This window comes from Calidris pugnax, unplaced genomic scaffold, assembly GCF_001431845.1.
Source record: "Calidris pugnax isolate Ruff unplaced genomic scaffold, ASM143184v1 scaffold13, whole genome shotgun sequence".
NCBI lineage: Eukaryota > Metazoa > Chordata > Aves > Charadriiformes > Scolopacidae > Calidris > Calidris pugnax.
The window spans coordinates 5,146,290-5,157,783 of NW_015090810.1; the positions used below are offsets into that span (position 1 = coordinate 5,146,290).

The 11,494-nt window shown below is 43.0% G+C and overlaps 1 protein-coding gene across 1 annotated transcript; it reads right to left on the reverse strand.

The window, feature by feature from the left end:
• Window positions 1-860: 860 nt before the first annotated feature.
• CHMP5 (charged multivesicular body protein 5) lies at window positions 861-11,386 on the reverse strand. The gene is made up of 8 exons (XM_014938733.1): window positions 11,228-11,386; window positions 5,591-5,695; window positions 4,777-4,823; window positions 3,557-3,650; window positions 3,404-3,475; window positions 2,460-2,568; window positions 1,956-2,068; window positions 861-1,473 (listed from the first exon to the last, which is right to left on the reverse strand). The coding sequence occupies exons 1-8, from the start codon at window positions 11,294-11,296 to the stop codon at window positions 1,423-1,425; spliced, it is 660 nt and encodes a 219-aa protein (XP_014794219.1). The 5' UTR covers window positions 11,297-11,386; the 3' UTR covers window positions 861-1,422.
• Window positions 11,387-11,494: the final 108 nt, after the last annotated feature.

Sequence of the window (11,494 nt, forward strand, 5' to 3'; positions counted from 1 at the left end):
GCTTTTTTTTTTTTTAACCCTTCTAATGGATCAGTTTAAGGGAGAGAGTAGGGAGATGTGGCCAGTGGAGGCGCGGAGCCTTACGGCCGGAGGCAGCCCCGAGGCCAGGCTAAGCGGAGGGCGAGCCGAACCCCCGCGAGGCCGAGGCAGGCCCGACCGCTGGCCCATCGAGCCCGGGGACGCTGCCGCCCCCCAGCCGACGGCCCCGCCATTTTCCGTCTCCTCGAGGCTTTGCGGAGCCGCAGCCGCTCGGGCGCCAAAGGCAGTCACGCAGCCCCCGCACCGCTCCGGGCCGCCGCCGGGCGCCTTTCCGCCTCATCCATACCGCCGGGGGCAGGTGCGGGCCCGCCCCGCCGTGCCGGGCTACCGTTACCGGCCGTGGGGCGCGGGGGCGGCGGGGGAAGGGCGGCCGCGCGGCCCGACCGGCACGGTCCCGGCGGTGAGAGGTGGCGGGGGAGACGCCGCGGGCCGCGCTCCGCTCGGTTGGCTGTAGGAATCCCCCTCCCCGGGCGGCTCTTACTGTAAGTGACGGTGACGGTAACGGGGGCTCCGGGCGCCGCCATCTCACACCGCCACAGGGAAACCCTCCCGCGGGCGCCTGGCGGGGCGCGCCGGCAGCGCGTCACTTCCGCTCCTCGGGTAGGCGGGAGAGGGGCGTGGGGCGGAAGTGACGTTGCCGGGTGAGCGGGGACGGGGGCCTCGCACAGGGGTGACGTATGACGACGTCACCGGCGGGGGGGACAGCGGGGAGGGGTCGGGGCTGTAATGAGAGGGAACAATTAAGCGCTTGGGGTCCCGGAGCGGCGGCGGGGGGCGCGGGATAAGGGCAAATGAATGACCAGAAACGCCAGAGAAAGGACTCGGCTCATCTACGTGATTTTATGTCTCCACAGAACACACAAGGGTGACGCTACAGCCTGTTAATTACAGCGTTAAAAGGCGGCGACAAAGCACAACAGCATCCCGGTCTCCGCGCTGCCGGAGTTTAAAAATCGCTTTTGATTCTCGTATCAAAGAAGCACCGCGACAGGGAGGCGTTTCACGGAGAGCAGGCGGCAGGCAGCGGGCCCCGCTGCGAGACAGAGCAACGTCACACGGAGTCAAAATAAACCTCGGGTACCGCCAGCCACCGCCGCTCCCCACGCCTGGCTCTGTCCAGGAGACACGGCAAAGGAACCCCGTGGGACTGGCTGCTGCCGCGGAAGGGAACTGTGCCGAATTGTCCGTTAATAGAAAAGTCAGTAGTAGAACAACTTTCTTCAGAGAAAGAACACCGCCAGCCATTACTCATATTGCGCTCTAGCATGTAGTGATATTAAGGTTACACTGGAAGGACAAGGTCTCCAGGAGTTAAAAAGAAAAAAGAAAAAAATCTTAATTTGATTTGTACAGTCCACAGTATCCGTTGTGCTTTTGAAACATTTATGTTGCAGGGATCTTTGGCAATCCAAACTCATCCACCAACACACCATCCTGTAACAAGGAAAAAGTAGCAACAGGTTAACCACTCTCCAACAACCAGAACATTTCACCTCAGTTTCCTTACGCTTTCTGTAAAGTGATAGATCTGTAATTTCACTGTGTGACAGCTGGGATCAAAATAAGAGAATCAATGCCCTTCCTCACTATGAAGCCCCAAAAGCAAACAGACAGAAGACTTCCTTATGTTTTCAAGAATAACTATACTAGGAGCTGCAATGGTACACTTAAATTCTACCTGCAGTCTGACAATGTTAGATAGGAGTTACAAAACACCTAAAAATATACTAAAGAGCATTCAGTACACCACACTCTCTCACATATAGCAACCAAAATACATAAAACATTAAGCACCTTTTTTTGTTCAAAATATTAAGGACTCCAAATATCAAGCAACCAACACAAATGTGATTAATCAAAAAAAAAAAAAAAAAAGAAACCCCATGTAATTTGCTTTTGAAGAGGAAAGGACTCACTTTGTTTTTCGTATCAGTAGGAATGACCTCTGGGATTGCTGGAGCAGATGCAGCTTCATCTAAGTAGGAATTGTCTTCATCGGCTAAAAGCTCATCACCTAATGCATCCAGTTCTGAAATTGAATTATGTTGGTTGAAAAATTATGCAAGGAATTCCTTTGGCAAAAGAAAAGTTGCTCTTACAGAGAAACAGTATTCATACTTAATGCCTACATTCACAATCATTTAATATTACTTAGTCATCAATCAAGAATACACTGACACACACGAACTACAGAGAACTTTCCTTCACTGTAGCACTCCATTAGTGTGTCTCTCATGTTTGTCTCATACTCCTGTTACTGCCCTTAAAGGAAACGCAGCTTTCACGTTTAAAAAAGTGTTTGAAACTTTTGTTTTTAAACACACTTAAAAGTATTTGACTAATGAAATTAAAAATAACTGTATGACTGTATGATGATTTTTACATTCAGTCATGTAAAAATCATCCTCCAGCTTCCTAACCTGCTTCCAAGTCATCTTCATCAATCTCCGGTGTTCCATAGCTGCGACTCAGCGCTTCCTGGACTTCATTGGCTTCTTCCATCATATCCTCTAGCTGATCTTGTATGTCCTGGAGCAAGAAAAAATTTCAACTGGTCCATATTTAATAGTTTTAGGTAAATTTATCAAAGCTTAATCAAATTCAGTTTAATAAATCTAACATACAAGGCACTCACATTTTTTAATGCATAAACCATTTTTTGGGTCAGTATTAATACAAGTCAAGTCACATGTATTAATACAAGTCAAATCAAGTACTATAGTGTGGCCTTAATTAATGTTAAGATTATAATAAATGTATGAGGTAGAAAAAGAGGAATCTTGATACAACAACTCTGCAGAACTCTTAGTTTTTTGTTTTAACCATTATTCAGGGTAAAACGAAAGCCTCCAATAAATTATCCACAGTTCAGCATTATCTTGAATCTAGAGAAATTAAAACTACTGCCCAGAGAATAAGCACTAGCTTGAGTTGTGCCACAGCAAAATTTCAAAGCTACTTTAACATACCTATTGGCACTGTGCTTGGGAAAGAGAACTTAAAGGAATTCAGCACTGACATTTGATAAGAGTTTAAGTGCAGCATATTTAAAATTATATTTAAAGATCTTACATTTTTAAACTGCAGCTTCTGAAGACAGGGCAAGGTCTTGCAGACCTCTTTAAATATTTTTTTTTTGTTTGCAATTTTTTTTTTTTTAATATGGTACTACCATGCACTAGGGGAGCAAAGGACTAATCTGCACATAAGAGCAGCAACATGAGAGGGCGAAGGAGGACAAAAAGAAGGGAGGCAAACTCATGTGAACTAAACCAGTCAGCTTATCTTTAAGTTACATAGTCCCCTTGTTGCTATTTCCGCACACTATTTCTGCCCTTTAATAATTTAAACTATAGAAGCTTACCTCAATTTGATCAATTTTGACTTGCTTGTAAGCTTTCTTCATTTCTTTCACTCCCAGTTTCATTGCATCAACCTAGAATAAAGTCAATCAACATGCTTGTATCTGATGTAGCATACACAAGTTCAAAAAAATGTGAGATTAATATACTGGTACCGTTGTCTTTGTATCCTTCAGTGCCTGAATAGTGTAATTAGCTTGTTCCATGTTAAAAGACTGCTGTGATAGATTATCCCGCTGTTGTTCATACCTGTTAAAAACAATGCAAATATTGGCTTTAAAACACCAGTATTTATTGCCACGAAAATTCTTAGTTTTTTTTTTTAAATAGAAAAAAAATCAGCAGCAGCAGTCTGGCGATAGGAAAGGAGTATTAAAAAAAAATTATAAACAATCACATGAGAATAAATAGCTTAATAAAAATCTGGCCATTATGCATTTCTATGCATTTAAAGTCGACAAGCTGAACTAAGCTTTTGTTTTACTGACGGTGATACTGTATTTGTATAGGCTTCCACAGTCAGTAAGGATATAGCACAGATTTGTTTGCTATAAACAAATCCTAGGTATATAAACCCCTATAAGCTAGAGATACACACCACTGCTCACTAATGCTGTAAGCAGAATGGAAGAGATGCAGGTTATCCAAACCACAAAGGCTCTGCACTACAGCTTTCAGGGCAGGGAGCTGGGAGAGAAGGATATAGGGTAGAAAAAGAAAACTTTTATAGCTAACTAAAAAGAAAAAGAAGACTTTAGAAATCGATAAATCATCCTTCTCAAAGCTAAATTTGTATCCAATCAAGAATGTAAAATACTCCACGTTGAACATATAAATGAAGCATAAAAATGAACAATAATTCTGACATTCTTTCCTTTGTATTTGTTGCTGGACACGTTTCAAGACAGTATAGCAGGCCAGTCTGGACCACAGGATCACTTATCATATTTATTCTGGTTTGTTGCATAGACAGAATTACCTGCGCTATACGTGTTCAAGTCCTAAAAGGTGTCCAAAGAGAACAGGTACATTTCCAGTAAACCAGAACAAGATTATGAAGTACACAATTCATAGTAGTCAATTGATATAAAATGAGGCAAACTCTCAGAAAGTTCAGGAGCCAAGAATAGCTTTAGTAATGAGAAGATTTAGGTCAGCTTGTCCCAATCCAAATTTATACGCTCACATACAAATAAGGCACAAAGATGCTGATGCATAATTTGTAATGAGATGCTTCTGAAAGGCTGGCCAGCTTATTCAGCATTTTTAAGAATGCTCAAAAGCAAGAGTACTGGAAAGAGAAATGAAAGTGTGCCACTCCCCTTAAAGAAAACAGGATTTCATTAATCCCAAACTGATGAAGGTTGAAACTTACATTCGCTTCTGCTTCAACACTCTCAATGCCTTCTGCTTTACTGTATTCTGAAAGACACAATATTGCTTTAGGAAAAGTATTTGACTTTTCTCTGGATTCTGCTGCTCAAATCTAATGTATCACATTCAAGTTTTCCAAAAGATTCCTCAGTTACTAATGCAAAGAGTTTAACAATTGTCACATTCAGCGTTTGTCCTACATTAATGATTCACCAAATAGGCCTGTATATAAAGCTTCTAAAAGCAAATACTTTCAAAGTTTTTGACTTTTGAATATTTTTTTTTTTTGATAAGCAGAATACAAAGTCAGACTTAGTCCATCAGAACCATCTTTCGTGAACACGTTTCAGGGTCAGTGTCAAATCAGACCAAATGTATTTTAACTATACTGTTTATATAATATATGTTTATTATTAAATAAAAATTAGATACGTTTATTATTAGGTAGTTTTTTGTAATATATGTTCATGCCCTTTCAAAAATGGATTTTCCTACCCCCTTTCTGCCTAGTGGAGACCTTTTTATTTTGGCGGATGAAAGAAACAGCCTCTCTACCAGACTTAATTCAGGTAACAGAAGAAGGGAAGCAAGTTACTTCTGACTGGGGAATTACATTACACTTGGGAAGAAATAAAAACCAATTAAGACATCAAAGATGCGTGTCTAAGAGATGCTTGAGAATTAAAATAATTCTGCAGCATCAGTAGGGCAAGATGCAATTCTAAGAACCTGATGAACTGGCTACATCACTCCACCACACGACAAGAAGCGTGAGTCACATCCTCTCATGCTTACATGCCACAGAAGATTCTTACCTTTGCAGGCCCCTCCCTCATCTTCTTCATTTGATCCTTATACTTCACCAGTTCTGCATCAAGCCTAGCAATTTTCTTGTCAATTGACTCAGCTCTGCTATCCACCTTTAATACAAGATGGGGAAAACAAACAGAAAACCATTAAGTTTTACTCCAGGATTGGCAATAAAATGAACAGCCTCAGTTTTGTTATGTTTCTAACGGAATTGTTTCTTCACTCAGTATGTTTTATAAACAGCTGAAAGTTTGTAGAGAATCAAGTGAAACACCTTCTACAAGAAACAAAAGAACTACTCTGAGGTTGCAGGAATCTCTGCCATTGTAACACGTTTTCACTGTTTTGAGATGCTTCCTTGTACCCTCATTCAAGTCATGGTCTCTATTCAGGAATTTCTGATGACATACAGTGCCAGGGACTAAACCAGAATGGAAAAAGAAAAACCTAAGTGCAGAATGATGGCAGATAAAGGAGCAATGGAAAAGTGACAGGGACATGTTCAGCAAGGCTAAAGGTTTATTTTTGGTGGTCAGAGAACATTAATCCTTCAGAATGATACCCAGATTACCAATTATATATAAGAAGCCCAAATTTAACAACCATTTTTTTCAAGGATTTTTTTTTTTTTTTTTTAGAGTGACAGTTTTTCTATCACTTCCTGCAAGGAAGACAGGACACAGCAGTTCCACCTGGTAGCTGCTCCAAATCCTTACTGCACTTTTGTTCCAAATCCCAACAGTAGCCACATAGCTCAGTAAGAGATCTCCAGCAAAAGTCCTAACAGCCCTGGTGCACAGCACATCACAGAGCTGTCATTATGGGGAGATTTTAACCCTACTGTGTAAGAGGGTTAAAAAAGATAATTACATAGCCAAGCATGGGTACAGATTGTTCTAACAGCATATACAAATTCATAAAAAAACAAAAGAAAACCTCCTCAACATGAACCAACTATTACAGCATTTCTCTGGAAACAGAATAAAGCTTATTAACTTCTCATTCCAAGGAGGCTCTCTAGGGATTAGAATATAATTACATTCCAATTATAGCACAAGACCTATCAGTGCAAATATGCAAGTCTGACTTGCTAATAGCACGGCTAAACATGTATAATGATGCGCATTTTGATTTTGGTGTCTCAATAATCCTTTCAAATCTCTACTCTATGACAGCAACATACATTTGCCAGAGGCATCTTGACCAGAACATTTGATATGAACGCTCCACACATGACGTTAACGTGCCTGGGCACAGCTGGCATCGAAAAAAATGTATTAAGCTTTCTATTGTGTCAAATATTTTACTGATAGCAAGACATAAATAGTTGTGATTTTAAAGCTCTTGTAGGTTCAAAGTGTAGCACCTCGGTCAAGATCTTTCACCGGCGTCCTTCACAGGGGAAAACTCATTTCTTGGTTTATTTATATAAAGATTTTCTTAAGCAGTAGTAGCAGGAAATGGATACAGATCCTCCTACATTGATTAACTACATGAAAATTTCACACACACATTACTCAGGACATAGTTTTTAAAAATGAGAACGGACTGAAGAGGGGAGGACAGATCAAATTTATCCAAAAGAAAACTAGATTGTGTATTAAAACTTGAAGAGCTGCTTTCTGTTATTCACAAATAAGGCATACTGAGGTACATTTCATTGCTACAGAAGGGCCCCAATCTAAACAGAAGTGACTGGGGTATCCCAAATCCCTTTTAAGCAAAATGGCAGCTTATTTCAATTAAAATAATCACATATAAGACTGAATTTTAATACTGTTGTCACTATTAGCCGTTTGTAAATTATTAGCTTTTCTATCCCATGTTTCCCACTGACTACTCTGAAAAAACATGAATTTGGAGTGCTTTTTCAAAGAAAAAAAAGTAAAAACAAGACCAGTGCCACAGTTTCTGATGCATCCTTCCTCATGACAGCTTTGAGTCATCTGACTGTGCTCAGCCAGCGAGGACTAAAAGAAACTGCCACTCAGCGCAACGTTGAGGCAAGCACGGCAAGGAGCAAGCAGAAACCACAAGGGAGAGCGGGATCATACCCATGGGGAGTAAGTGGGGAGGCAGGAGGGCATCACACAGCCAGCCCGAAAACTCCACAGCAACCAGCCATCAAAGAAAATTATGGAGAAGTGTTTCCTGGGTTTCTCCAAACACTTCGGATTACAAATCCCACACAACCCGCTCTTTAAATTAAAAAATACTGAATTGTTTAGGTATCTTAAAGTGATGCTCCTTCTCTTACCATAGGACAAAAAAGCTTATTGTGTGCTGATCTTACTGGGTTCAGTCACACTACTTCTGCATAGACAGGAAAGAACAGCCAAAACATAGGCATAATTACTGCCTAAGAGTCGTCTATATTTTTAACAAATGGTGACTATGAACATTAATCATTGCTCACCAAATACAATAATTCCTAACTGCCATTTAATGGCTAATTACTATTGAACTAACATGGTAAGAAATTTTACAAAGCAATCTGACTCTTTCCAAAGGTACAATGAAACATGTCTAAGATTGAAAACATCACAGAAGTGATGTTAAACTGTTGAATTTAACATGGCAAAGAAACAGAGCAAGTTTTCTATTATCTCACACAACTCTCATTAATAGTAATTCACGTGCAATTTAAGCAAAAAACCTAATGGTATCTCCAGTCCTGCAGCAGGACCTATACTAGTGACTTCACTATTGTGAAAATGAGCTGAAAATAGAGCAAGTCTTTAACAAATCTGATAACTTTTTGCACCAATTTACATGAAGTAATCCAATTCATGAACTTTGAACTTGTGAAAAAAAGTGTGTTTCCCCCCCACGCTTACTACTATACACAACTGTCTTAAATTTTTGTTCCATCCACAGAAATTGAAAGATGTCAAAAACATGGCAAAAAGGTAACATAGAGCTCAGTGACAGTAACGGTGGTTTAGGGACTTCTTAGCACCAAAGAGCTGTGCTTGGAACCAGCCCTTTATCTCTCAGCAGCTGACCAACTCAGGCTCTTGATTTCGTTATCTAAAAAAACCCACCCTGTAATTCATCATTGGTTGCCAAAATCATTACATACATAAAATAAACTTTTCAGTTAACCTGCTGTCTTATATAGCAAATTTTTCAGAGAATGTAATTACAAACAACTAGAAAAGGATCAAAACTGCATGCAGCTCCTGGGGGTGGTATTGACAACCACTTTTTTGGAAAAATTCCTAAATTCCTGGTGTTGCCAAACAAAGCAGCTGCTTAAGTTGCACTTTTATGTACCCCAAAAATCCACTGGGATTGAACAAGCTCTTAGTAGAAGACAGCCTTCTGGCATATTTAAATTTTGTTTTGATTTGCCTCAACATTAAAAAATGCCCATTAACTTGGAACGGGCAAAATCAGCCCTGAAAAATCTAGCAGACAAATACGGAGTTGGTTGTGAGTAGGTTTCCTGGTATTCAGCTTGTATTACCAAAATGGAAAATTTAAGTATTAATAACAGTATCTCAGTGGATTTTGGAGTTCTAGCCAACCACCAAAGCATTTACTGGTAACAATGGGAAAGCCAATCCTGATTTTCAAGCGCATGCTTTATTTACTTTTCTAATTAAGCATACTGGGAGCTATGTTTGGGCTTAATACTGCTAGAAAGCAATACAGATCCTTCGTCAATAAAATAAAATACTGTGAAAAACACTGACTATGACCACTTTGCTCCAAACGCCAGCCACTGACATATGCAAAAAACTGATGTGCATGGGTTTGTGTAGGTAGCACTAACAAATATTAGGTATTTAACTTAGAGAGTCTCTTCACTGCATAGCATGATAAATCTTCTGGGAAGAAAATTGCGATTTTCCACAGAAGCTTTTTGTTGTCAGGTTCCAATGACAATGCCTAGTTAGCCTTAGTTAACCTCCATTTATACCACAACCATTACTGACCTTTCACCTGACTTTGTTAACCACTGAGACAAATACTGAAGACCTCTAGGTTCTTTTTTCACCTTTTAAAATTAGTTTACAACAGAAGGAACTGTAAAAACATACCATGGTTTTCTTCAGAAACATCAAAGCCCCCCCAAAAAAAAGATTATGAAATGACAAGATTAGCCTTCTTAAAACTTTTCCTTGATCTTCTTTTAAGACAGGCCAACATCACAACATCTGTGGAGTGTTCTACTACCTGCATCCTCAGTGTTTCTTTCATGGTCTGGGCGTGTTTAATTGTTCATCTACACATATTTCCGCCACTGACCCTACAGTAAGCTTGTTTGTGGCACAAGGAAAAATCTTCATTGGGGTGGGATTTGCCCTCCCATGTCTTGTACTAGACAGAGGGGCTGGTTCCCTTGCTCCTGCCCCTGCTTTCCCACAACGTGGAATGGCAGGAGTTAGGTGGCGCAGTAAATACTGAAAATATCCATGAGGACATCAGGAGAGCCAGGCCTTACACACACATTGTGTGCATCTATGTATGGGATATACTCCTACACATAGGAAACAAAAATAGACATTGGGTGTATATACATACAAATGTGCAGCCCAGTGTATGCATACACTCCTGCATGTGCTGATGCACAGGTGCACGCTAAAATACATGTGTGCACACATACAAACACACCATACCAAAGCACAGCCATGTACATCCAAGTGTGTGTGTGTACATATAGATATATCTGTCATGTTCCAGCTGAGATGGTGTTGACTTTCTAGCAGCTGATCTGGGGCTACACTTTGGATTCAGGATGCGACCAGTGTTGATAGCACACTGATGGTTTTGGTTGTTGCCAAGCAGTCAAGGCCTTTTCTGCTCCTCGCAGCACCCCACCAGTGAACGGGCTGGGGATGCAGAGGAAGTCAAGGAGGAGACACAGCCGGGACAGCTGATCCCAGCTGACCAAGGGGATACTCCATATCATGTGATGTCATGCTCAGTACATAAAGCTGGGGAAGAATGAGGAAGTGGGGACATTTGGAGTGGTGGCATGACGTCACGTCTTTTCAAGTACCCATTACACACGATGGAGCCCTGCATTCCTGGAGATGGCTGGACACCTGCCTACTGATGGGAAGCAGTGAATTAATTCCTTGTCTCGCTCTGCTTGTTTGTGCGGCTCCTGCTTTAAATATTAAACTGTCTTTACCTCAGCCCAAGAGATTTTTTTCTCACTTTTACTGTCCCAATTCTCTCCCCCCATCCCAGGGGGAGTGAGGGAACGGCTACACGGCCCTGACTGGAGTTAAACCACAGCGCACACACACACACACAAACACACACGCAGACGCCGTGCCCGCACACAGCTGTGTTTCCACACACAGACAGGCACTGCCACGCACACACACCCCCAAACCGGCCCACGCACCCCCCGTCCCTCCGGGTCACTTCCGCGTACGGGCAGGCCCACGGGCACGCAGCCACTCGCGCTCCAAGCTCCACACCCGCACCCCCACTAGCGGAGGCTCGGCCCGCGGGGGCGCAGGCCCGGGGCCCAGGCTCCGGCGCGGGCGGAGGGCCTTGCCCGGCCGGGCCCGCTCCACAGCCGGTCTGGCCGTGCCGCCCCGCCGCTCCTCTGTCCCTGCCGAGGCGGCGGCCGGGCCGAGCAGCGCAGCGTCGGGCCTGGCGCCCCGGGGTGAGCAACTCACCGTCCCGATACAGTCGGTGAGGCTGGGCGGAGGCGCCTTAGGCTTCGCTTTGCCGAAAAAGCGGTTCATGGCGGCGGCTGTGTCTGTGTCTCGGTCCCGGTTTCGGTAACGATCCCCGCCGACCCGGAAGCGGACCGCCCGGTGCCGCCCCCAAGGCGGTGCTCTGGCGAAGGCGGAAGCACTGGCAACAGCGGTGCGCAGCCGCACTTCCGCCTTCCTCTGCACGGCGGCGCGCTGATTGGCCGCCGGGGGGCGCGCCCAGAACCG

Bases quoted from the DNA above. Each gene is read 5' to 3' on its own strand.
- CHMP5 (XM_014938733.1), bottom strand. From the start codon at position 11,296: ATGAACCGCTTTTTCGGCAAAGCGAAGCCTAAGGCGCCTCCGCCCAGC. The intron at 4,824-5,590 runs GTAAGAATCTTC...TGTGTCTTTCAG, and splicing joins TGAGGGAGGGGCCTGCAAAG to AATACAGTAAAGCAGAAGGC. The intron at 3,476-3,556 runs GTACCAGTATAT...ACTTTATTCTAG, and splicing joins TGAAGGATACAAAGACAACG to GTTGATGCAATGAAACTGGG.